We start from the raw sequence: 27,346 nt of genomic DNA on the forward strand, positions 1-27,346 counted from the left end.
TGGACACGGATGCCAGCGACGTGGGCATGGGTGCAGTGCTGGCTCAGGCGGGGACAGAAGGGGAGAGAGTGGTGGCGTATTTCAGCAAAACCTTCAACAAGGCTGAGCGCCGCTACTGCGTCACGCGCCGAGAGCTCCTCGCCATGGTGGCGGCGATAAAGCACTTCAAGTACTACCTGTGTGGCCGGCCCTTCACTGTCAGGACAGATCATTCGGCACTGCAGTGGCTGATGTCCTTCAAGGAACCGGAGGGCCAAGTCGCACGCTGGATTGAAACGTTGCAGTCCTATGTCTTCACAGTGGTACACAGGGCCGGAGCCAGCCACGCCAACGCCGATGCCTTGTCCCGCCGCCCCTGCGCACTGGGAGGGTGCCAGTACTGTGAGCGGAGAGAAGCACGTGAGAGAGAGCTCCGTTTCGAGGAGGAGACATGTCCCATGCACGAGGGGGCCGGACCAGTCTGCCGCGGAACGCAGATGGTTGACGTGGCCGAGTGGCAGACACAACAGGAGCGGGACATGGACATACGACCGGTGCGACAGTGGGTTGAGGCAGGTCAGAGACCACCCTGGGAGGAGGTGACTGGGTGCTCCACTGCTACGAAAGGCATGTGGACTAGGTTTGAGGCGCTGAGAGTAAGGGATGGAGTACTGCAGAGAGCCTGGAAGGAGCCTGCTACGGGAGAAGAAAGGTGGCAGGTGATAGTCCCCAGTTCACTGAGAGACGCTGTGCTGAGAGCATCCCATGGGACCGCAGGAGCGGGGCACTTTGGAGTAGCAAAAACACTCCGCCGGCTTCGTCAGGGGTTTTACTGGGGGCGGGTCCGAAGGGACGTAGAGGACTTTTGCCGCCGCTGCGACCTCTGCGCGGCCTACAAGGGCCCCCCAGATCAGTCCCGCGCACAACTACAACAACAGGCGGTGGGGGCTCCCATGGAAAGAGTAGCTGTGGACGTCATGGGCCCATTTCCCCGCACGGACACAGGCAACAGATACGTTTTGGTCGCCATGGATTATTTCACAAAATGGCCTGAGGCGTATGCAATACCAGATCAGGAAGCAGAGACGGTGGTTGACGCTCTGGTAGAGGGCATGTTCAGCAGGTTCGGGGTGGCAGAAACCATCCACAGTGACCAAGGGAGGAATTTCGAGTCGCGGGTCTTTGCTGCCATGTGTGAGCGCACGGGCATGCATAAGACCCGGACCACAGCCCTGCACCCCAGAGCGACGGCCTCGTCGAGAGGTTCAATAGGACCCTGGGAAAGCAGCTGGCAATCCTCACCGCGGAACATCAACGGGACTGGGACACGCACCTGCCCTTCGTCCTCATGGCCTACAGGTCTGCTGTTCAGGAGTCCACCTCATGCACGCCTGCCCTCCTCATGTTGGGGCGGGAGCTACGGACGCCGGTGGAGGTGGCCTTTGGCAAGCCCCCTGACACCCCTGCTGTTCCTCCGGGGAGAGAGTATGCCAGGAGACTCCAGGATCGGATGGAGTCCGCCCATAACTTTGCCCGAGACCAGCTGGAGAAAGCGGGCATGAAACAGAAAAGGAACTACGACATAAGGTCGAAGGGAAGACACTTCCAAGCTGGAGAGCTGGTGTGGGTGTACCGCCCCCGCAGGAAGAAGGGAAGGTGCCCCAAGTTGGACTGTCATTGGGAGGGGCCTTGTCAGGTGGTGGAGCGGCTGGGTGAAGTAGTGTACCGGGTCCAGCTGCCAGGAAAGAGGAAGAAGGTTGCACTCCACAGAGACAGGTTGGCCCCATACAGAGGGGACTCCTTCCCTTCCCCAAGCCCGGAGTCCCGGACGCCCGCCAGGAGGGGTGACGGCTCAACCTCTGCGCGCGGCTACACAGGGGCACACGAGCCCTATCGAAGCCCCATTTCCCCTGCACATACTTCCCCAGAGACAGTGACTGACCCCCCCTGTTCACATCCCTCCTTTCCCCTTCCCATCACAGACACCTTCCACTGCACAGGGGCGTTGCCCCACCCACCGGGCAGAAGAGCCTGCGTCCCCCACGCGGCCGCGGAGACAGGGACGTCGGCCGGCCCGTTTCAGAGACTTTGTGTAGTCCCTCGGGACGAGGGACTTTGTTGGGGGGGAGCTGTGTAACGAGCTGGGTTAATGTGGTTCTGTTATTATGCGTTCAGCAGTTATGCAAATGTTCACATGTGTTGGGTTATGCACTAATGTTATTGGTAGAGGTTAATGGGGGATCGTCTCGCGAGAGGGGGTGGGGAGGAGGACTACGTGAGGGGGTCCGGAAGGGATGTGTTTGAGTGAGTTTGGTTCGGCTGGATGGACGGCGTGGTCACGGCCAACAGTGACCGGGATAACTGTTTATCTGCTAATAAAGAGCAGGATTGCAAGCCAGACATCGCCTGTTTATTCAACGCTGCACCACTGTGGGGTGAGCGTTACAGTATAAAAAGTTGTGTGTATATGAATACACACGACAAGCATATCTTTTCATTTATATTCATTCAAAATATTAACATACTATTTTAAAATGAAAGAGGCTGGGGTTTAGTTTTATATAATTTGTTTATATTGTTCAGTATGCCTACATGAGGTCGTAAAGCAGTTAACAGAGCTGAGGTGGTGATGTCATCGAGTCCGCTGCTGTTCCAGGTCACACAGCGGGATAGGCCTACCTTCTGACGCGCACATGACTCTTTGATAACTTAATGTGTATTAACATAGGGCAAACAAGTAATACATAATCTGTGATGCCCACTGCAACGTTCAGTCACGTTTCACATGTCATGCTTCATAATTCACGATTGACGGTCAAAAAAGGGATTCCCTCCTGCTTTCGCCAGCCCTTTCCCCAACAAATAACCCCATACAATACAAGTAGGCAACAATAGGTTATAGTTTATTGTGTTTTTCAATGAGCAGTGAAATATGCAGATATCTACAACATACATTTTAGTGGACAAACCAAGACAAGGTGGCCCCCAGAAAAAACATCTTATATCAAGTCGGCTACATCTTGATAGACAATGCCTGTTCTACTGTAATAAAAATAACATGTGATTAAATAGAATATATAATTTATATAAAAAAGACAAATATAATACAATTTATTGTATCGTTTTTTTGTCACTGTTTGGCCAAATGTGTGAATTATGAAATAATTCATTTTATCCTGACAAATTTTATTAATTTGCTTTCTTTTGCATTTTTGTTTTCACTTTGTTCTATTGTGGTGAAGAAACAAATGTTTAAATTATTGTTGAAATCACACTGCTAAGCAGTGGAAATGGTAAATTGTCAACTTCATACTATTATCTAAAAGGATGCTTACTAATGACCATTATGTTATTCTATTCTCAATGCAAAAATTTGTTGCTGCCTCCAAATTAAATATGTTGAGGTCATGGTAAACATAGTTTAATAAAAGCTTGCAAAAAATATTCTTCATTCAATATAATACAAGACATGAATGTTCTATGTGCTGAACAACAGTCCTTTGATGACCGTCAACAAGAAAGGCAAACAAAATGCAGTTGTGATGGTCATTTTCAGAGTGGGTCCTCCTGAGGTTGTTGTTGCTGTTGGAGTAGTTGAAGTAGCATTAAAATAACCACATACATTATAGCTAATATGTCTACATTACATGTAACTTTGTTTTTGAACCGGAATCTCTAAATAGCCTACTAAACAACATTGGCAAAATAGTTTAGTAGTTCGTCTTACTGGGCTCTCCAAACCATTATTACTATTATTTAATGTAGTTTGATACAACTGGTAATTACTCTAAAATTGTAAATCTTATGTGCAACTTACTTGCGGTAATAGTAGACGTGTCCAGTCCAGTTAGGTTGATGAAGCCTGAGGATATTACGGCCTGCAGTGCCTGCTCTGCCAGGACTCCGGTCGGAACCACTGTTTGGTTTTGGTAGACCAGAATCAGATCCACAAGGATTGAGCCATTACTAAAAACACAAAGTAAGAAAAATAAGAAAATGGTTAAAAGTGGATCATATATTAAAATTTCTAAAGGTAATTATCTATGATAATAATGTAAAAAATACACATGTAAAGAAATACAAGCAATGGTTGAACTGTCAAATGAACAATTTGATGAAGAGAATAAAATGCTTACCGGAAAGACCTAACGACAGATCGGGAATACGTTTTTGGAAATATAAATCTGTAGCCTTTGTTAACCTGAAGTCAAGAATGAAGCACATTAGTTATATAATGTGTGAATATGAGCTGCATTTAAATCAGTGATTGTTCTAAGGCTAATGCAGATGTAATCAAAACATTGTTATCACACCTCTCTTGTGACTTCATTAGCCAGCACCCGATAGGCTGGAGAAGTAGGATCGGACAAAGAGCTTTCAAATGTGCGTCTTAAACTGAAACTCAAATCCAAAGTGCCTTCATCTGCTGCAGGAGGCTCTGTAGAGTCAGGTATAGTAGTTGTAGTGGGTACAGGTGTATTTGTAGTGGGTACAACAGTTGTTGTTGTTGGTCCCACAGTTGTCGTTGTTGGTGCAGCAGCTGTTGTTGTTGGTCCTGCAGTTGTCGTTGTTGGTGCAGCAGTTGTTGTTGTTGGTCCTGCAGTTGTTGTTATTGATCCCGCAGTTGTCATTGTTGGTGCAGCAGTTGTTGTTGGTGCAGCAGTAGTTGTTGGTCCCTCAGTCGTCGTTGTTGGTCCTGCAGATGTCGTTGTTGGTGCAGCTGTTGTTGGAGCAGCAGTTGTTGGTGCAGCAGTTGTCGTTGTTGGTCCCGCAGTTGTCGTTGTTGGTGCTGCAGTTGTTGTTGTTTGTCCTGCAGTAGTTAGGGTTAGTGTTGTTAATGCAGTTTGAATAAACTATGTAGAGAATTTGTTCTCATCAATCATAATCAATCCTAATCTAGTAGTTGTAGTGGGACCAGGAGGAGCTGGTGTTGGTGTATCTTCAAAGGAACAAAACAAATTGTCTTCGAGCCAAATTGCATTTGACCATGATTTCTAAACAACAAGATTGACATAGTTGTCATTTGTGTAGCTTGGGTCATTATTTCCAAATAATTTCTAACATGAATTAATGCTGTTTGAAAAAAAAGTGTGGTGCCTAATCTAGTAGTGCATCTACCACTTCACTTGTATGTATTTTTGATGGAATGTGCCCATCTCTTCAAAAGGGATAAAGAGAGAACATGGGGTTCACCAAGATTGAGAAAGAACACATTGCCATCTTATACTGCTTGTAGGAGATATGTGTTATTCAAGACAGCCAGTGCTACTGGGTTTTACTCTAAAATTGTCAATCTAGTGTTGAACCTACTCAAGGTAATAGTAGAACTATCCACAGTGAGGTTGGTGGTGCCGGTGGCTAATGCTTCAGTCAGTGTCTCCACTGCAACGGTTCCAGTCGGAACAACTGTTTGGTTGGTGTAGACCAGAGTCAAATCCACAATGACTGAGCCGCTCCTAGAACCACAAAGGAAGTCAATAACAAATATATATATATATATATATATATATATATATATATATATATATATATATATATACACAATATGTATAACAAATGTTGAACCACCGTTGAACATAAAATTTTAGGAGTATAATGAAATGCTTACCTGAAAGACCTAACTACAGAGCGGGAAAAAGTGTCAGGAAATCTCTTTTTGTAGCCTTTGTTTACCTGAGGTCAATTAATAAGCAAATCATTTTTATTGAAATGAGCTGCATTGAAGTAGTGATTGTTGTAAGGCTAATGCAAATGTAAAAAAAAATTCTCACCTCTCTTGTGACTTCATCAGCCAACGTCTGGAACTCTGCAGAAGTAGAATCTGACAAAGAGTTGTCAAACGTGCGTTGCAAACTGAATGACAAATCTTGAGAACCTTCGTTTACTCTAGGAGGGTCTTGAGGGTCCACTGGTGATGCATTGGTTGTTGTGGGTGCAGCAGTTGTTGGTGCTGCAGTTGTTGTTGTTGGTGCAGCAGTTGTCGTTGTTGGTCCTGCAGTTGTCGTTGTTGGTGCAGCAGTTGTCGTTGTTGGTCCTGCAGTTGTTGTTGTTGGTGCAGCAGTTGTTGTTGTTGGTGCAGCAGTTGTCGTTGGTGCAGCAGTTGTCGCTGTTGGTGCAGCAGCTGTTGTTGTTGGTGAAGCAGTTGTTGTTGGTGCAGCAGTTGTTGTTGTTGGTGCTGTAGTTGTTGTTGTTGGTGCAGCAGTTGACGTTGTTGGTTTAGAAGTTGTCGTTGTTGGTGCTGCAGTTGTCGTTGGTGCAGCAGTTGTTGTTGTTGGTGCAGCAGTTGTTGTTGGGGAAGCAGTTGTTGGAGCAGCAGTTGTCGTTGTTGGGGCAACAGTTGTTGTCGTTGGTGCAGCAGTTGTAGTCGTTGGTGCAAAAATTGTTGTCGTTGTTGCCGCAGTTGTTGTTGGTGCAGCAGTTGTCGTTGTTGGGGCAGTAGTTGTTGTCGTTGGTGAAGCAGTTGTCGTCGTTGGTGGAGCAGTTGTTGTTGTTGGTGCAGCAGTTGTTGTTGTTGCCGCAGTTGTTGTTGGTGCAACAGTAGTCGTCGTTGGTGCAGCAATTGTTGTCGTTGGTGAAGCAGTTGTCGTTGGTGCAGCAGTTGTTGTTGTTGGTGCAGCAGTTGTCGTTGTTGGTGTAGCTGTTGTCGTTGTTGGTCCTGCAGTTGTCGTCGTTGGTGCAGCAGTTGTCGTTGTTGGTGCAGCAGTTGTTGTTGTTGGCGCTGTAGTTGTTGTTGTTGGTGCAGCAGTTGTTGTCGTTGGTGCCGCAGTTGTCGTTGTTGGTGCAACAGTTGTTGTTGTTGGTGCAGCAGTTGTTGTTGTTGGCGCTGTAGTTGTTGTTGGTGCAGCAGTTGTTGTTGGTGCCTCAGTTGTCGTTGTTGGTGTAGCTATTGTCGTTGTTGGTTTAGAAGTTGTCGTTGGTGCAGCAATTGGCGTTGTTGGTGCAGCAGTTGTTGTTGTTGGTGAAGCAGTTGTTGTTGTTGGTGCAGCAGTTGACGTTGTTGGTTTAGAAGTTGTCGTTGTTGGTGCTGCAGTTGTCGTTGGTGCAGCAGTTGTTGTTGTTGGTGCAGCAGTTGTTGTTGGGGAAGCAGTTGTTGGAGCAGCAGTTGTCGTTGTTGGGGCAACAGTTGTTGTCGTTGGTGCAGCAGTTGTAGTCGTTGGTGCAAAAATTGTTGTCGTTGTTGCCGCAGTTGTTGTTGGTGCAGCAGTTGTCGTTGTTGGAGCAGTAGTTGTTGTCGTTGGTGAAGCAGTTGTCGTCGTTGGTGGAGCAGTTGTTGTTGGTGCAGCAGTTGTTGTTGTTGCCGCAGTTGTTGTTGGTGCAACAGTAGTCGTCGTTGGTGCAGCAATTGTTGTCGTTGGTGAAGCAGTTGTCGTTGGTGCAGCAGTTGTTGTTGTTGGTGCAGCAGTTGTAGTTGTTGGTGTAGCTGTTGTCGTTGTTGGTCCTGCAGTTGTCGTCGTTGGTGCAGCAGTTGTCGTTGTTGGTGCAGCAGTTGTTGTTGTTGGCGCTGTAGTTGTTGTTGTTGGTGCAGCAGTTGTTGTCGTTGGTGCCGCAGTTGTCGTTGTTGGTGCAACAGTTGTTGTTGTTGGTGCAGCAGTTGTTGTTGTTGGCGCTGTAGTTGTTGTTGGTGCAGCAGTTGTTGTTGGTGCCTCAGTTGTCGTTGTTGGTGTAGCTATTGTCGTTGTTGGTTTAGAAGTTGTCGTTGGTGCAGCAATTGTCGTTGTTGGTGCAGCAGTTGTTGTTGTTGGTGAAGCAGTTGTTGTTGTTGGTGCAGCAGTTGTTGTTGTTGGTGCAGCAGTTGATGATGTTGGTGCCTCAGTTGTCATTGTTGGTGCAGCTGTTGTCATTGTTGGTTTAGAAGTTGTTGTTGTTGGTGCTGCAGTTGTCGTTGGTGAAGCAGTTGTTGTTGTTGGTGCAGCAGTTGTCGTTGTTGGGGAAGCAGTTGTTGTCGTTGGTGAAGCAGTTGTCGTCGTTGGTGCAGCAGTTGTAGTCGTTGGTGCAACAATTGTTGTCGTTGGTGCCGCAGTTGTTGTTGGTGCAGCAGTTGTCGTTGTTGGGGCAGTAGTTGTTGTCGTTGGTGAAGCAGTTGTCGTCGTTGCCGCTGTAGTTGTTGTTGTTGGTGCAGCAGTTGTTGTTGTTGGTGCCGCAGTTGTCGTTGGTGTAGCTATTGTCGTTATTGGTTTAGAAGTTGTCGTTGTTGGTGCTGCAGTTGTCGTTGTTAGTGCAGCAGTTGTCGTTGGTGCAGCAGTTGTTGGAGCAGTAGTTGTTGTCGTTGGTGAAGCAGTTGTCGTCGTTGCCGCTGTAGTTGTTGTTGTTGGTGCAGCAGTTGTTGTTGTTGGTGCCGCAGTTGTCGTTGGTGTAGCTATTGTCGTTATTGGTTTAGAAGTTGTCGTTGTTGGTGCTGCAGTTGTCGTCGATGGTGCAGCAGTCGTTGTTGGTGGAGCAGTTGTTGGAGCAGTAGTTGTCGTTGTTGGGGCAGTAGTTGTTGTCGTTGGTGCAACAGTTGTTGTCGTTGGTGCAGCAGTTGTTGTTGGTGCAGCAGTAGTTGTTGGTCCCTCAGTCGTCGTTGTTGGTCCTGCAGATGTCATTGTTGGTGCAGCTGTTGTTGTTGTTGGAGCAGCAGTTGTTGGTGCAGCAGTTGTCGTTGTTGGTCCCGCAGTTGTCGTTGTTGGTGCTGCAGTTGTTGTTGTTTGTCCTGCAGTAGTTAGGGTTAGTGTTGTTAATGCAGTTTGAATAAACTATGTAGAGAATTTGTTCTCATCAATCATAATCAATCCTAATCTAGTAGTTGTAGTGGGACCAGGAGGAGCTGGTGTTGGTGTATCTTCAAAGGAACAAAACAAATTGTCTTCGAGCCAAATTGCATTTGACCATGATTTCTAAACAACAAGATTGACATAGTTGTCATTTGTGTAGCTTGGGTCTTTATTTCCAAATAATTTCTAACATGAATTAATGCTGTTTGAAAAAAAAGTGTGGTGCCTAATCTAGTAGTGCATCTACCACTTCACTTGTATGTATTTTTGATGGAATGTGCCCATCTCTTCAAAAGTGTTAAAGAGAGAACATGGGGTTCACCAAGATTGAAAGAACACATTGCCATCTTATACTGCTTGTAGGAGATATGTGTTATTCAAGACAGCCAGTGCTACTGGGTTTTACTCTAAAATTGTCAATCTAGTGTTGAACCTACTCGAGGTAATAGTAGAACTATCCACAGTGAGGTTGCTGGTGCCGGTGGCTAATGCTTCAGTCAGTGTCTCCACTGCAACGGTTCCAGTCGGAACAACTGTTTGGTTGGTGTAGACCAGAGTCAAATCCACAATGACTGAGCCGCTCCTAGAACCACAAAGGAAGTCAATAACAAATATATATATATATATATATATATATATATATATATATATATATATATATATATATATATATATATGTATGTATATATATATATATATATATATATATATATATATATACACAATATGTATAACAAATGTTGAACCACCGTTGAACATAAAATTTTAGGAGTATAATGAAATGCTTACCTGAAAGACCTAACTACAGAGCGGGAAAAAGTGTCAGGAAATCTCTTTTTGTAGCCTTTGTTTACCTGAGGTCAATTAATAAGCAAATCATTTTTATTGAAATGAGCTGCATTGAAGTAGTGATTGTTGTAAGGCTAATGCAAATGTAAAAAAAAATTCTCACCTCTCTTGTGACTTCATCAGCCAACGTCTGGAACTCTGCAGAAGTAGAATCTGACAAAGAGTTGTCAAACGTGCGTTGCAAACTGAATGACAAATCTTGAGAACCTTCGTTTACTCTAGGAGGGTCTTGAGGGTCCACTGGTGCTGCATTGGTAGTTGTGGGTGCAGCAGTTGTTGGTGCTGCAGTTGTTGTTGTTGGTGCAGCAGTTGTCGTTGTTGGTCCTGCAGTTGTCGTTGTTGGTGCAGCAGTTGTCGTTGTTGGTCCTGCAGTTGTTGTTTTTGGTGCAGCAGTTGTTGTTGTTGGTGCAGCAGTTGTCGTTGGTGCAGCAATTGTCATTGTTGGTGCAGCAGCTGTTGTTGTTGGTGAAGCAGTTGTTGTTGTTGGTGCAGCAGTTGTTGTTGTTGGTGCTGTAGTTGTTGTTGTTGGTGCAGCAGTTGACGTTGTTGGTTTAGAAGTTGTCGTTGTTGGGGCAACAGTTGTTGTCGTTGGTGAAGCAGTTGTCGTCGTTGGTGCAGCAGTTGTAGTCATTGGTGCAACAATTGTTGTCGTTGGTGCCGCAGTTGTTGTTGGTGCAGCAGTTGTCGTTGTTGGGGCAGTAGTTGTTGTCGTTGGTGAAGCAGTTGTCGTCGTTGGCGCTGTAGTTGTTGTTGTTGGTGCAGCAGTTGTTGTTGTTGGTGCCGCAGTTGTCGTTGGTGTAGCTATTGTCGTTATTGGTTTAGAAGTTGTCGTTGTTGGTGCAGCAGTTGTCGTTGGTGCAGCAGTTGTTGTTGTTGGTCCTGCAGTTGTCGTTGGTGGTGCAGCAGTTGTTGTTGGTGCAGCAGTTGTTGTTGTTGCCGCAGTTGTTGTTGGTGCAACAGTAGTCGTCGTTGGTGCAGCAATTGTTGTCGTTGGTGAAGCAGTTGTCGTTGGTGCAGCAGTTGTTGTTGTTGGTGCAGCAGTTGTCGTTGTTGGTGCAGCAGTTGTCGTTGTTGGTCCTGCAGTTGTCGTCGTTGGTGCAGCAGTTGTCGTTGTTGGTGCAGCAGTTGTTGTTGTTGGCGCTGTAGTTGTTGTTGTTGGTGCAGCAGTTGTTGTCGTTGGTGCCGCAGTTGTCGTTGTTGGTGCAACAGTTGTTGTTGTTGGTGCAGCAGTTGTTGTTGTTGGCGCTGTAGTTGTTGTTGTTGGTGCAGCAGTTGTTGTTGTTGGTGCAGCAGTTGTCGTTGGGGAAGCAGTTGTTGGAGCAGCAGTTGTCGTTGTTGGGGCAACAGTTGTTGTCGTTGGTGAAGCAGTTGTCGTCGTTGGTGCAGCAGTTGTAGTCGTTGGTGCAACAATTGTTGTCGTTGTTGCCGCAGTTGTTGTTGGTGCAGCAGTTGTCGTTGTTGGGGCAGTAGTTGTTGTCGTTGGTGAAGCAGTTGTCGTCGTTGGTGGAGCAGTTGTTGTTGTTGGTGCAGCAGTTGTTGTTGTTGCCGCAGTTGTTGTTGGTGCAACAGTAGTCGTCGTTGGTGCAGCAATTGTTGTCGTTGGTGAAGAAGTTGTCGTTGGTGCAGCAGTTGTTGTTGTTGGTGCAGCAGTTGTCGTTGTTGGTGCAGCAGTTGTCGTTGTTGGTCCTGCAGTTGTCGTCGTTGGTGCAGCAGTTGTCGTTGTTGGTGCAGCAGTTGTTGTTGTTGGCGCTGTAGTTGTTGTTGTTGGTGCAGCAGTTGTTGTCGTTGGTGCCGCAGTTGTCGTTGTTGGTGCAACAGTTGTTGTTGTTGGTGCAGCAGTTGTTGTTGTTGGCGCTGTAGTTGTTGTTGTTGGTGCAGCAGTTGTTGTTGTTGGTGCAGCAGTTGTCGTTGTTGGGGAAGCAGTTGTTGGAGCAGCAGTTGTCGTTGTTGGGGCAACAGTTGTTGTCGTTGGTGAAGCAGTTGTCGTCGTTGGTGCAGCAGTTGTAGTCATTGGTGCAACAATTGTTGTCGTTGGTGCCGCAGTTGTTGTTGGTGCAGCAGTTGTCGTTGTTGGGGCAGTAGTTGTTGTCGTTGGTGAAGCAGTTGTCGTCGTTGGCGCTGTAGTTGTTGTTGTTGGTGCAGCAGTTGTTGTTGTTGGTGCCGCAGTTGTCGTTGGTGTAGCTATTGTCGTTATTGGTTTAGAAGTTGTCGTTGTTGGTGCTGCAGTTGTCGTTGTTAGTGCAGCAGTTGTCGTTGGTGCAGCAGTTGTTGGAGCAGCAGTTGTTATTGTTGGGGCAGCAGTTGTCGTCGTTGGTGCAGCAGTCGTTGTTGGTGGAGCAGTTGTTGGAGCAGTAGTTGTCGTTGTTGGGGCAGTAGTTGTTGTCGTTGGTGCAACAGTTGTTGTCGTTGGTGCCGCAGTTGTTGTTGGTGCAGCAGTTGTTGTTGGTACAGCAGTTGTCGTCGTTGGTGCAGCAGTTGTTGTCAGTGCAGCAGTTGTTGTTGTTTGGGAAGCAGTTGTTGGAGCAGCAGTTGTCGTTGTTGGGGCAACAGTTGTTGTCGTTGGTGAAGCAGTTGTCGTCGTTGGTGCAGCAGTTGTAGTCGTTGGTGCAACAATTGTTGTCGTTGTTGCCGCAGTTGTTGTTGGTGCAGCAGTTGTTGTTGTTGGGGCAGCAGTTGTTGTTGTTGGTCCTGCAGTTGTCGTTGGTGGTGCAGCAGTTGTTGTTGGTGCAGCAGTTGTTGTTGTTGCCGCAGTTGTTGTTGGTGCAACAGTAGTCGTCGTTGGTGCAGCAATTGTTGTCGTTGGTGAAGCAGTTGTCGTTGGTGCAGCAGTTGTTGTTGTTGGTGCAGCAGTTGTCATTGTTGGTGCAGCAGTTGTCGTTGTTGGTCCTGCAGTTGTCGTCGTTGGTGCAGCAGTTGTCGTTGTTGGGGCAGCAGTTGTTGTTGTTGGCGCTGTAGTTGTTGTTGTTGGTGCAGCAGTTGTTGTTGTTGGTGCAGCAGTTGTCGTTGTTGGGGAAGCAGTTGTTGGAGCAGCAGTTGTCGTTGTTGGTGAAGCAGTTGTCGTCGTTGGTGCAGCAGTTGTAGTCGTTGGTGCAACAATTGTTGTCGTTGTTGCCGCAGTTGTTGTTGGTGCAGCAGTTGTCGTTGTTGGGGCAGCAGTTGTTGTTGTTGGTCCTGCAGTTGTCGTTGGTGGTGCAGCAGTTGTCGTTGTTGGTCCTGCAGTTGTCGTTGTTGGTGCAGCAGTTGTCGTTGTTGGTACAGCAGTTGTCGTCGTTGGTGCAGCCGTTGTTGTCAGTGCAGCAGTTGTTGTTGTTGGTGCAGCAGTTGTTGTTGGTGCTGTAGTTGTTGTTGTTGGGGAAGCAGTTGTTGTTGTTGGTGCAGCAGTTGTTGTCGTTGGTGCCACAGTTGTCGTTGTTGGTGCAACAGTTGTTGTTGTTGGTGCAGCAGTTGTTGTTGTTGGCGCTGTAGTTGTTGTTGTTGGTGCAGCAGTTGTTGTTGTTGGTGCAGCAGTTGTCGTTGTTGGGGAAGCAGTTGTTGTCGTTGGTGAAGCAGTTGTCGTCGTTGGTGCAGCAGTTGTAGTCGTTGGTGCAACAATTGTTGTCGTTGGTGCCGCAGTTGTTGTTGGTGCAGCAGTTGTCGTTGTTGGGGCAGTAGTTGTTGTCGTTGGTGAAGCAGTTGTCGTCGTTGGCGCTGTAGTTGTTGTTGTTGGTGCAGCAGTTGTTGTTGTTGGTGCCGCAGTTGTCGTTGGTGTAGCTATTGTCGTTATTGGTTTAGAAGTTGTCGTTGTTGGTGCTGCAGTTGTCGTTGTTAGTGCAGCAGTTGTCGTTGGTGCAGCAGTTGTTGGAGCAGCAGTTGTTATTGTTGGTGGAGCAGTTGTTTGAGCAGTAGTTGTCGTTGTTGGGGCAGTAGTTGTTGTCGTTGGTGCAACAGTTGTTGTCGTTGGTGCCGCAGTTGTTGTTGGTGCAGCAGTTGTTGTTGGTACAGCAGTTGTCGTCGTTGGTGCAGCAGTTGTTGTCAGTGCAGCAGTTGTTGTTGTTGGTGCAGCAGTTGTTGTTGGTGCTGTAGTTGTTGTTGTTGGTGCCGCAGTTGTTGTTGGTGCAGCAGTTGTCGTTGTTGGGGTAGTAGTTGTTGTCGTTGGTGAAGCAGTTGTTGTCGTTGGTGCAGCAATTGTTGTCGTTGGTGAAGCAGTTGTCGTTGGTGCAGCAGTTGTTGTTGTTGGTCCTGCAGTTGTCGTTGGTGGTGCAGCAGTTGTCGTTGTTGGTCCTGCAGTTGTCGTTGGTGGTGCAGTAGTTGTTGTTGTTGGTCCTGCAGTTGTTGTTGTTGGTGCAGCAGTTGTTGTCGTTGGTGCCGCAGTTGTCGTTGTTGGTGCAGCAGTTGTTGTTGTTGGTGCAGCAGTTGTTGTTGGTGCAGCAGTTATTGTTGTTGGTGCAGCAGTTGTTGTTGTTGGTTTAGAAGTTGTCATTGTTGGTGCTGTAATTGTTGTTGTTGGTGCAGCAGTTGTCGTTGGTGCAGCAGTTGTAGTCGTTGGTGCAGCAGTTGTGGTTGTTGGTGCAGCAGTTGTTGTCATTGGTGCCTCAGTTGTAGTCGTTGGTGCAGCAGTTGTGGTTGTTGGTGCAGTAGTTGTTGTCATTGGTGCCTCAGTTGTTGTCGTTGGTGCAACAGTTGTTGTTGTTGGTGCCGCAGTTATAGTCGTTAGTGCAACATTTGTTGTCGTTGGAGCCGCAGTTGTTGTTGTTGTTGCAGCAGTTGTTGTTGTCGGTGCAGCAGTTGTTGTCGTTTGTGCCACAGTTGTTGTTGTTGGTGCAGCAGTTGTTGTCATTGGTGCCGCAGTTGTTGTCGTTGGTGCCGCAGTTGTTGTCGTTGGTGCAGCAGTTGTTGTTGTTGGTGCAGCAGTTGTTGTTGGTGCAACAGTTGTTGTTGTTGGTGTTCTAGATGTTGTTGGTGCATCAGTTGTGGTTATTGGTGCAGCAGTTGTTGTCATTGGTGCCGCAGTTGTTGTTGTTGGTGCAGCAGTTGTCGTTGTTGGTGCTGTAGTTGTTGTTGTTGGTGCAGCAGTTGTTGTTGTTGGTGCTGCAGTTGTCGTTGTTGGTGCAGCTGTTGTCGATGTTTGTTTAGAAGCTGTCGTTGTTGGTGCAGCAGTTGTTGTTGTTGGTGCAGCAGTTGTCGTTGTTGGGGCAGCAGTTGTTGTCGTTGGTGCAACAGTTGTTGTCGTTGGTGCCGCAGTTGTTGTTGGTGCAGCAGTTGTTGTTGTTGGTGCAGCAGTTGTTGTCATTGGTGCCGCAGTTGTTGTCGTTGGTGCCGCAGTTGTCGTTGTTGGTGCAGCAGTTGTTGTTGTTGGTGCAGCAGTTGTTGTTGGTGCAACAGTTGTTGTTGTTGGTGTTCTAGTTGTTGTTGGTGCATCAGTTGTGGTTATTGGTGCAGCAGTTGTTGTCATTGGTGCTGCAGTTGTTGTTGTTGGTGTAGCAGTTGTCGTTGGTGCTGTAGTTGTTGTTGTTGGTGCAGCAGTTGTTGTTGTTGGTGCTGCAGTTGTCGTTGTTTGAGCATCAGTTGTTGGGGCAGCAGTTGTTGTCGTTGGTGCAACAGTTGTTGTCGTTGGTGCCGCAGTTGTTGTTGGTGCAGCAGTTGTTGTTGTTGGTGAAACAGTTGTTGGTGCAGCAGTTGTTGTTGTTGGTGCAGCAGTTGTTGGAGCAACAGTTGTCGTTGTTGGGGCAGCAGTTGTTGTCGTTGGTGAAGCAGTTGTTGTCGTTGGTGCAGCAGTTATAGTCGTTAGTGCAACATTCGTTGTCGTTGGAGCCGCAGTTGTTGTTGGTTCAGAAGTTATTGTTGTTGGTGCCTCAGTTGTTGTTGTTGGTGCAGCAGTTGTCGTCGTTGGTGCAGCAGTTGTTGTCGTTGGTGCCGCAGTTGTTGTTGGTGCAACAGTTGTTGTTGTTGGTGTTCTAGTTGTTGTTGTTGGTGCAGCAGTTGTGGTTGTTGGTGCAGCAGTTGTTGTCATTGGTGCCGCAGTTGTTGTTGTTGGTGCAGAAGTTGTTGAAGCAACAGTTGTCCTTGTTGGGGCAGCAGTTGTTGTCGTTGGTGCAGCAGTTGTTGTCGTTGGTGCAGCAGTTGTCGTTGGTGCCGCAGTTGTTGTTGGTGCAGCAGTTGTCGTTGTTGGTTTAGAAGTTGTTGTTGTTGGTGCTGCAGTTGTCGTTGTTGGTGCAGCAGTTGTCGTTGGTGCAGCAGTTGTAGTCGTTGGTGCAGCAGTTGTGGTTGTTGATGCAGCAGTTGTTGTCATTGGTGCCGCAGTTGTTGTTGTTGGTGCAGCAGTTGTCGTTGTTGGTTTAGAAGTTGTCGTTGTTGGTGCTGCAGTTGTCGTTGTTGGTGCAGCAGTTGTCATTGGTGCAGCAGTTGTAGTCGTTGGTGCAGCAGTTGTGGTTGTTGATACAGCAGTTGTTGTCATTGGTGCCGCAGTTGTTGTTGTTGGTGTAGCAGTTGTTGGAGCAGCAGTTGTGGTTGTTGGGGAAGCAGTTGTTGTCGTTGGTGAAGCAGTTGTCGTTGTTGGTGCAACAGTTGTTGTCGTTGGTGCCGCAGTTGTTGTTGGTGCAGCAGTTGTTGTTGTTGGTGCAGCAGTTGTTTGTGCAGCAGTTGTCGTTGTTGGTCCCGCAGTTGTCGTTGTTGGTGCTGCAGTTGTTGTTGTTTGTCCTGCAGTAGTTAGGGTTAGTGTTGTTAATGCTGTTTGAATAAACTATGTAGAGAATTTGTTCTCATTAATCATAATCAATCCTAATCAAGTAGTTGTAGTGGGACCTGGGGGGTATTCCATCAACCAAGCTAAACCCAAAGCCGGGCTTATTTTGCTTAGCCTGGCTTCTTTCAGCTAGAGTTGCGTTCCATCAATGTGGCTTAAGGGAATCTCCGCTAAGTAACCATGGCAACTTATTCGACCAAACAACCATCAAGCTAAACATAAAGCCGGGCTTCTTTCAGCTAGAGTTGTGTTCCATGAACGTCAATTAAGGGAATTTCCGCTAAGTAACCATGGCAATTTATCGTTAACTGTCAGGCTAACTTGAGCGGTGTTTCAGAGAAATCCATCTGTCAGCAACAATTGTACCATCAGAAGGTTCCGCCAAGCCTAGTCCTCACAATTTTGTCATAAATGTACATATATGAAGTACAAACAGCGTATATTTTCACTAAGGGTCTAAGATTAAATGACGCAAATGAAATAATTAAATGAATTGCTATCTATTATTACTGTGGCTATTTGTTCAACACATTTTTACACAAATCTATGTATTATCTCGTTATCAGTAATCAGCGACTGGGTGAATGGTCTAGCAGGTCTCTGCCCTGTGATACGTGCGACCCGAGTTTGCGTCTAGACTAATGTGTAGTATTCTTGGCGTTGGCTTCATTTTGTAATTCCCTTTATTAATTGTATTAATTCCCTAATTAAGAATATTCAAAGAAATGGAAAATAAATGGCATGAAAAGTTATTTGATTTCTCTAGTAATCCTTCCTATATTACTATTACTTGCGTGGGGATAGAACCCCGGACGCAAGTCCGACACGTTAACTCGAGACTATCTCCCTGCTTTTAAATCCATGGTCAATATCAAATTAAAATATGTTACGCTTAATACTACTTATGCATTCAACAGATCGCCGATTTTTGTGCCAGGCAGCCTCCCTGTTTCTATTAATAGTTACGGTGTTCCCTTTTTGAGTTATTATATGCGTGTACTCCTCATAGACCTCCACAAGCAGCTTCTGTTCGCCGCTGGAAAAGATCCCGCTCGGTCCTTTTCGAACATTTGATCCATGATTCGACATTCACGGTTCTGGGCTGGTTACATATCTCGTGAACGCACGTAATCCACGATAACGTGAGCCTGGTTTGAACTAACCTGAGCAATGCGCGGCTGAACTGCGTTGATGGAACGGCTTTAGCCTCAAGTGGAAGTTGGCGCTAGTTCTAACCAGGCTTAATCAACTAATCGCCGCTTTCGTTAGCGACTTTGATGGAATACCCCCCTGGAGGAGCTGGTGTTGGTGTATCTTCAAAGGAACGAAACAAATTGTCTGGAACTCTGCAGAAGTAGAATCTGACAAAGAGTTGTCAAACGTGCGTTGCAAACTGAATGACACATCTTGAGAACCTTTTGTCATTGTTGGTCCTGCAGTTTTGGTGGTGGGTCCTGCAGTTGTTGTTGTTGATGCAGTAGTTTTTGTTGTTGGTGCAGCAGTTGTTGTTGTTGGTCCTGCAGTCGTTGTTGTGGGTCCTGCAGTTGTTGTTGTTGGTCCTGCAGATGTTGTTGATGTTGCTTGTACTTCATTGCTAGCTACTATGGCTAGGACTGTAGTTTTTTGAGGAAGATGATTCACATATCAGAATCATTATTGTCACAGTTAATACTTTAGTGTAAGATATTGCAATGAACAAAATACTTATTTGTGTCCTTTTGTTCAATTTACACTTTCGGAAACAATTAATACTTACCAATGAAGATAAATCTAACAGCATCCATATTCCTTGGCATTCGAGTTGAGCCTTTTGAAAAAATTACATGTTTTTGTAGCACTTCAGAATTATTACAATCTTGATGCATTATAATATGGTAATGAGTTTTGTTCCTGCCTGCATACTTATTACTAAGCCAATAATCAGTAATTTGATTACTTATGAAGCTTAAATTGAGTTACAATGATGCAGAGGCGTAGCCACGGGCGGGCCTAGGACCGCCTAATTATCAGTCTTGCCCGTCCAATCAGAGGGCTTTCCTTCGTTTACGTTCACCATCTAAAAAGGCGCACTCAGCACTCCGCTGCGAGCTCAAGAATCAGTCAAATCGCGAACAACCGGCAGCTCCTCAGCCCCCACCTCCTGAAAGTTTCTGTGAGAGCCCTCCCACTATACAAATATAAGAAATAAAGAAATATAACCATTATACATTAGGCCTGTCTGTCAGTCGAGGAGCTCTCTCTCTCTCTCTCTCTCTCTCTCTCTCTCTCTCTCTCTCTCTCTCTCTCTCTCTCTCTCTCTCTCTCTCTCTCTCTCTCTCTCCCGTGCGCATGCGTGAGCGTTTGTGGAGGTTGGCGTGTGGGGAATGTGTCGGAGCGACTGGTTACTTTCTATCTAAGGTTAGGGTTTGCTTTACATTAATTGGGGACATTACATTATAACAGGGTCCGCAGGCGGAATTTATGACGGGGGGGGGGGTACGGGAGTACGGGCTGTCGGAGTTGACGCCCCAGAGTTACCGCGCCGAGACACGCGTTAACGCTGAAATGCGATATGCCGGCGGGCCAATTGCATTACATTAATTGGGGACATTACATTATAACAGGGTCCGTGGGCGGAATTGTTGACGGGGGGGGGGGGGCGGAGTTGACTAGAATTTCAAACGCTCTTTCTGGCAACCATTTCAGTTACCAAAGGAGGGCTGATAAAAGCTGATTTCAACTTCTTGGCTGACTAGTCGCCGTGGGGACGGCTTCGCCAGTGCTTCTAAGCCCTATTCATAGTGCTCCTTTCCGACGAAGGCAATACAAGGCAAGTTTATTTATAGGCCTACAGAAACGTTCAAACATAAAGCCATTCATAGTGCTTTCCAAAGAAATAATTAATTCGTGGAAACATTAAAAGGGCGGTCATTAGAAGATAATAATATAATGAGATTTTTTTTAATAAAGACATATAGGCCTACGATTAAGCCTGCTAAATCGTCCGATCGCTGCAATTGCTATATCCATTAGTAGTAGGCCTAACATAAAAGTAGTTCATTTAAAAGTTAGAGACCAATCCATCTAATTACCATTAACCCCCTCGATTAAAGCCTACACCGTCTACCACATGCATCATGATTCTTGATAATAATGAGAATATTGGTTTAATAAAGTTATTATCTAGTTTTAGCATAGATTACATCAATAATTGAGCTCTTATAAAAAACATCCCATCGAATTGGTCTGGAATAGGCTATGGGCGCTTGTAGAACATCGTTTAAATCGTTAGCCAATTCAAAAAAGATGCCCTAGATGGGCCTACTGCAATTAAAATATAGCCTATAGGACCTATATAACCTACTATTTAATATGTTCAATCATGTTAATATTAAATACAGACCTTGTTAATGTTCCAATAAGTTTGAAATCCCGTTTTATACACGCACTTGGTCCAACACTTCAGCAAGGATTATCTTTAAATTGGTCTATATCATATATGTGAAGGTACATCCGTAACCCAACTCAAACTGTCTAGTGCACTGGCCAATCTGTCTTATCAACCAGAAATAGGGGCGGTTTATGAATTATGCAAATATAATAACCACACATCACTTAGGCGTGCCTCTTCATTCCGTGATGGAAGAATGCAGGTTGGCCACTTGTTTGGACTAACCCTTGTTAGGAACAGTTTTACAGGGTGTATTGAAGGAAGAATGACGTCATGGCATATTATTACAATGACACATGCCACAATGGGCACACTGGCGAGTAGGCCTACACTTGCACCCGGAGCAATTTCAAAATGTAGATAATTATTGTGTTATTAAACCTGAATAATGTATAATCGTTAGCCAAATAATAATTTGTAATTAATAAAAGCTACAGAAGGCCGCTATAAAGTGACAGTGCATTGCTGAACATATATAGGCCTATGCTCCATCTCAGATGGATGGCGGTGGCTGCAAGATACGGCGACTGTCCCGTCTCGCCCTGTTCCGTCATGTCACTCCCTGCCCCTGTGTTTCCCGCCTGCAGTGCCGCGGGAAGTCATTTTGAACAGGGGGTGCTGTAAAAAAAATTTGTTGTTTTTTTGGACAAAAAAACCTATGAGCCTATAGGCCTATTTAAAATACATTTCAAAAAATGAATAAATATATTGAGATTCACTACTTTATTGTCATATACACGCTATAACAAAGCAATAGATCGCAATAGTTCACTTCACAATAACGCTATAACAAAGCAATAGATCGCAATAGTGGTCAGCTGGCATGAACCTGCTGCACCCATCTACGTTTGTCACACGCGACTCTATTAGCTCCAAAATCCTTTTACGCACACCACAAGGAAATAATCTCTGACTATTTGAACGTTATCGAACAGAGCGCCTGAACGAGCGATATGCAGAGTCAATCAAATGAAGACGACGCGTGCGAGGAAGACAAGTCACACGGAAGCAGGGTGGGTGGGAGGGAGGGAGCCCGGCGGCACTCAGAATAAAGGGGGTTTTGATCAGGAGTTTCTACGGGATAATTGTCAGGATCTGCTGTTTGGAAAATGACTGACAAAAGATAGAATATGACAGTGGAATTTATTGAGGAAACATCAATATGTGTCAAACATCCGTCAAACAAAGAAATGCAATATTTATGGATTCATGAGGAGTGTTCATTTCTCTCGAGACACCGCATATACAAACTCTCTCTCTCTCTCTCTCTCTCTCTCTCTCTCTCTCTCTCTCTCTCTCTCTCTCTCTCTCTCTCTCTCTCTCTCTCTCTCTCTCTCTCTCTCTCTCTCTCTCTCTCTCTCACACACACACACGTCCTTACTCTTTAGCGTTTCCCATGCCGTCAACCACCTCACCATGCTATTCTAACACACGGATTAACATGTAAAAAAGGCGATTAACAAGCTCCAAAATCCTTTTACGCACACCACACTATTTGAACGTTATTGAACAGTTCTCCACATCCATTACGAACACAGAAAAAGAGCAGCAACACAGCAAAGAACACACACAAAATAATACAAAAACATAGTGTGACGTTAAACTGCATGAATAGACTGCATACACTGAACTAATATATAGGCCTATTCATATGAATGAATCCGAATTAAAGCAAAGCCACAAATTATACAATATTCTAATTTTAATAATTTCAATAATCCCCTTGGCCCCTTCTTAAAAAATGGTTTGGTCCACACCGCGGTTCGTTCTTCCCAGGGACGTGCACACTCAGGAGTTTTGAGGGGCAGGTGCCGAATTGTTGACGGGGGGGGGGGGGGGGCGAACGATCATCGGATCATCGGAAGTGAGTGAGCGATGAGACTTACAGTGAACAAACAAGCCAATTTAAACTTTAATTGAGATTAGATGAGGCTTGTTGTTGCTTTTGATATTTGTTTTACAACAACGTATTCCATGTGCTCTTTGTTTCACTTGCACATTTAAGTTAAATGCTACATATTTACCTGTGGACTATCTTGAGCCAGGACACTTAGTTTTTTGCATATCAGTGCTTGATTGTTAAATACAATAAAATACCCACACCTATTTGTTGAGTGGTTAATTGAAAATGTATTTGCAATCAGAGGTGTAAAAACGTGTTATTCTTCAGGGGGCCCAGAATTCCTAGCAACTGCCCTGCCCTGGTTACAGCAGGTGTCCAAATGTCGAGGTGCGCGGGGTCGTGGAGACAGGGCAGTTGCTAGGAATTCTGGGCCCCCTGAAAGAATATCGGTGTGGGCCCCTCTCCCCCATTCATTGCCACCTTAAATGTTCTTGTTTTTCAGTGTTCTTGATGATGCCTGGTGTAATACACCCAATTTGTTTCCTTTTTTACATTTAACGACTTAACAAGTCAGAGTATTATTGTGTAAATTATGTATTATTAATTGTCTTATTCTCATTTCCCTGATTTGCAACACGTTATTACACCTCTGATTGCAAATACATTTTCAATTAACCACTCAACAAATAGGTGTGGGTATTTTATTGTATTTAACAATCAAGCACTGATATGCAAAAAACAAAGTGTCCTGGCTCAAGATAGTCCACAGGTAAATATGTAGCATTTAACTGAAATGTGCAAGTGAAACAAAGAGCACATGGAATACGTTGTTGTAAAACAAATATCAAAAACAACAACAAGCCTCATCTAATCTCAATAAAGTTTAAATTGGCTTGTTTGTTCACTGTAAGTGTCATCGCTCACTCACTTCCGATGAGGAACCATGGGAAGAACCAGGCACGTGCACACATTGGGCCCTAGGGGTGCTTGAGCCCCTGCCCTTTTTGCCTTGAGTGTTCTTCAACAATCGCGCCTGCAAAAGTGCTTGTCCGCGATCGAACCCCCCCCCCCCCCGTCAACAATCACGCCACGATCCAACCCCCCCGTCAACAATCGCGCCCGCAATAGCGCTCGTCCGCCCCCCCCCCCCCTTAAGAAGGGGCCAAGGGGATTATTGAAATTATTAAAATTTGAATATTGTATGATTTGTGGCTTTGTTTTAATTCGGATTCATTCATATGAATATATATTAGTTCAGTGTATGCATAATCATTTTGTCATAGAGGCTACTGGGGGCTGTGTGTGGGCTCTTATAATTGTCATAACCTTTCCCCCCTATACGACGGCGCTGCTCTCATGAGGGGACGAATGTCCAGGGAGTTCAGAATGTCAGTGTGGGCATGCATCAGCGAAAGGTGTGTGAGTCTTTTCTGGGTCATGGCAGCGCCGTCGTATAGGGGGGAAAGGTTATGACAATTATAAGGGCCCACAGCCCGCTAGGGCCCACACACAGCGCCGTCGTATAGGGGGGAAAGGTTATGACAATTATAAGGGCCCACAGCCCGCTAGGGCCCACACACAGCCCCCAGTAGCCTCTATGACAAAATGATTAGGCATACACTGAACTAATATATATTCCTATGAATGAATCCGAATTAAAACAAAGCCACAAATCATACAATATTGTATTTTTAATAATTTCAATAATCCCCTTGGCCCCTTCTTAAAAAATGGTTTGGTCCACACCGCGGTTCGTTCTTCCCAGGGACGTGCACACTCAGGAGTTTTGAAGGGCTGTTGTTAACGGGGGTTGGATCGCGGACGAGCGCTATTGCGGGCGCGATTGTTGAAGAACACTCAGAGGGCACTTTTTAATACGAGGCAAAAAGGGCAGGGGCTCAAGCACCCCTAGGGCCCTATGTGTGCACGTGCCTGGTTCTTCCCATGGTTCTTCCTCATCGGCAGTGAGTGAGCGATGAGACTTACAGTGAACAAACAAGCCAATTTAAACTTTAATTGAGATTAGATGAGGCTTGTTGTTGCTTTTGATATTTGTTTTACAACAACGTATTCCATGTGCTCTTTGTTTCACTTGCACATTTAAGTTAAATGCTACATATTTACCTGTGGACTATCTTGAGCCAGGACACTTAGTTTTTTGCATATCAGTGCTTGATTGTTAAATACAATAAAATACCCACACCCAGGCCCGGAGTGGCCATCGGGACGTTCGGGAGGTTTCCCGTTGGGCCGGTCCACTTTCAAATGTATTTTGGGCTGCTTGGGTGAAAGAAAAAAAATACTTTGACCATTATTTTATCTTCTCCTATAGTACAATTAATTCATCTGAAATTTCAGCCCCAGCATCGCAGTATATATAATATGGATTATACAATGTACGGTAGTTCACCCCTCCCAATTATTTTAGTTGGTTTGGCCCATGTTGCGTCTTTAACAGCGTCTTTAACAGAAGAGAATCAGCGAACAGAAGCGACGTTGATTGTGGAGGGCAGAAAAAGCCAAGGAGTAGCCGAAAAAGCCTGATTTAAAAAAATAAGGGCACTGGAGGAAGATTCCGCCACATGTGCCAAAATAAACTACCTGATGACAGACACAAGTTGCAGCCGGTAGAGAGAGGTGGATCTAATGATTAATTTGCAACATAAATCATTTAGCTATTTGTGCTATGTTTGCAATGCCGATTGCAAACATACAAGCTTAAACCAATTCATCATTATTCTAGTTAATTTTGTTAAACCATATGACAAATCACAAATATAATTTGTGAAAATCATCATGTAAACTCCAGCATGATCTGTGTAAGTTAGTCCAAGCAATAAAGTCACCCCTTCTTTTTTTTGTAGCATCAGAAGAGATAAGCCAGTCCGATGCTGAACAGGTAATACTAGACAGCATTTTTCATGGAAAATATAAAAGACAGAACAAACGTGATAGATAGACATTTATATTAAATATAAAATATTTTGTAGCCTCAGAGCAGCAGTCCAGCCTGTCTGATGCTGCTGAGGGGCTGAGGGGACAGGTAGAGAGGACTAAAAAAAATATTAAAAAATATTTGATATAAGATAACCCACACATAGAACTGACATGATGCATTGAAATTATCCTAAATATGTAATGGGTTAACATTTTATTTATATATATATATATATATATATATATATATATATACATATATATAATTGATAGTTAAAGTAACAGATCCTTGAGGTGGATTTTTTATTTGACAAACGTTGATCCAAAAAGGGATAGTACGAGTTTTGTGCTGTTCATTTATGCAAATTCTTCCATCACTGAAAAAAGTGGGCCAGTGTGGGCCTGAAACTCCCGGGCCAAAAATGGGTCCCACTCCGGCCCTGCCCACACCTATTTGTTGAGTGGTTAATTGAAAATGTATTTGCAATCAGAGGTGTAATAACGTGTTGCAAATCAGGGAAATGAGAATAAGACAATTAATAAAACATAATTCACATAATAATACTCTGACTTGTTAAGTCGTTAAATGTAAAAAAGGAAACAAATTGGGTGTATTACACCAGGCAATGTCAAGAACACTGAAAAACAAGAACATTTAAGGTGGCAATGAATGGGGGAGAGGGGCCCACACCGATATTCTTTCAGGGGGCCCAGAATTCCTAGCAACTGCCCTGCCCACACACAGCCCCCAGTAGCCTCTATGACAAAATGATTATGCATACACTGAACTAATATATATTCCTATGAATGAATCCGAATTAAAACAAAGCCACAAATCATACAATATTGTAATTTTAATTATTTCAATAATCCCCTTGGCCCCTTCTTAAAAAATGGTTTGGTCCACACCGCGGTTCGTTCTTCCCAGGGACGTGCACACACGTTTTGAGGGGCTATTGTTAACGGGGGTTGGATCGCGGATGAGCGCTATTGCGGGCGCGATTGTTGAAGAACACTCAGAGGGCACTTTTTAATACGAGGCAAAAAGGGCAGGGGCTCAAGCACCCCTAGGGCCCTATGTGTGCACGTGCCTGGTTCTTCCCATGGTTCTTCCTCATCGGAAGTGAGTGAGCGATGAGACTTACAGTGAACAAACAAGCCAATTTAAACTTTAATTGAAATTAGATGAGGCTTGTTGTTGTTTTTGATATTTGTTTTACAACAACGTATTCCATGTGCTCTTTGTTTCACTTGCACATTTCAGTTAAATGCTACATATTTACATGTGGACTATCTTGAGCCAGGACACTTAGTTTTTTGCATATCAGTGCTTGATTGTTAAATACAATAAAATACCCACACCCAGGCCCGGAGTGGCCATCGGGACGTTCGGGAGGTTTCCCGTTGGGCCGGTCCACTTTCAAATGTATTTTGGGCTGCTTGGGTTAAAGAAAAAAAATACTTTGACCATTATTTTATCTTCTCCTAAAGTAGACTTAATTCATCTGAAATTTCAGCCCCAGCATCGCAGTATATATAATATGGATTATACAATGTACGGTAGTTCACCCCTCCCAATTATTTTAGTTGGTTTGGCCCATGTTGCGTCTTTAACAGCGTCTTTAACAGAAGAGAATCAGCGAACAGAAGCGACGTCGTTGATTGTGGAGGGCAGAAAAAGCCAAGGAGTAGCCGAGAAAGCCTGATTAAAAAAAATAAGGGCACTGGAGGAAGATTCCGCCACATGTGCCAAAATAAACTACCTGTTTAGAGGACAGACACAAGTTGCAGCCGGTAGAGAGAGGTGGATCTAATGATTAATTTGCAACATAAATCATTTAGCTATTTGTGCTATGTTTGCAATGCCGATTGCAAACATACAAGCTTAAACCAATTCATCATTATTCTAGTTAATTTTGTTAAACCATATGACAAATCACAAATATAATTTGTGAAAATCATCATGTAAACTCCAGCATGATCTGTGTAAGTTAGTCCAAGCAATAAAGTCACCCCTTCTTTTTTTTGTAGCATCAGAAAAGATAAGCCAGTCCGATGCTGAACAGGTAATACTAGACAGCATTTTTCATGGAAAATATAAAAGACAGAACAAACGTGATAGATAGTCATTTATATTAAATATAAAATAGTTTGTAGCCTCAGAGCAGCAGTCCAGCCTGTCTGATGCTGCTGAGGGGCTGAGGGGACAGGTAGAGAGGACTAAAAAAAATATTTAAAAATATTTGATATAAGATAACCCACACATAGAACTGACATGATGCATTGAAATTATCCTAAATATGTAATGGGTTAACATTTTATTTATATATATATACATATATATAATTGATAGTTAAAGTAACAGATCCTTGAGGTGGATTTTTTTTTTGACAAACGTTGATCCAAAAAGGGATAGTACGAGTTTTGTGCTGTTCATTTATGCAAATTCTTCCATCACTGAAAAAAGTGGGCCAGTGTGGGCCTGAAACTCCCGGGCCAAAAATGGGTCCCACTCCGGCCCTGCCCACACCTATTTGTTGAGTGGTTAATTGAAAATGTATTTGCAATCAGAGGTGTAATAACGTGTTGCAAATCAGGGAAATGAGAATAAGACAATTAATAATACATAATTCACATAATAATACTCTGACTTGTTAAGTCGTTAAATGTAAAAAAGGAAACAAATTGGGTGTATTACACCAGGCACTGTCAAGAACACTGAAAAACAAGAACATTTAAGGTGGCAATGAATGGGGGAGAGGGGCCCATCACCGATATTCTTTCAGGGGGCCCAGAATTCCTAGCAACTGCCCTGGGTCATGGTGCTGCGTACCCAT

The 27,346-nt window shown here is 44.8% G+C and overlaps 1 protein-coding gene across 1 annotated transcript; it reads right to left on the reverse strand.

Annotated features, from left to right (window-relative positions):
• Positions 1-5,101: 5,101 nt before the first annotated feature.
• Positions 5,102-27,346, reverse strand: LOC311340552 (uncharacterized protein; the record flags this gene model as incomplete). The annotated part of the gene is made up of 7 exons (XM_084465416.1): positions 5,102-5,137; positions 5,751-7,304; positions 7,788-8,668; positions 9,519-9,531; positions 9,682-10,374; positions 12,445-15,749; positions 27,343-27,346. 7 exons carry the CDS (start codon positions 27,344-27,346, stop codon positions 5,102-5,104), a joined length of 6,486 nt encoding a protein of 2,161 aa, XP_084321542.1.

The sequence above is a fragment of the Micromesistius poutassou genome (assembly GCF_964030765.1).
Source record: "Micromesistius poutassou genome assembly, chromosome: 3".
In the NCBI taxonomy this organism is placed as follows: Eukaryota; Metazoa; Chordata; class Actinopteri; order Gadiformes; family Gadidae; genus Micromesistius; species Micromesistius poutassou.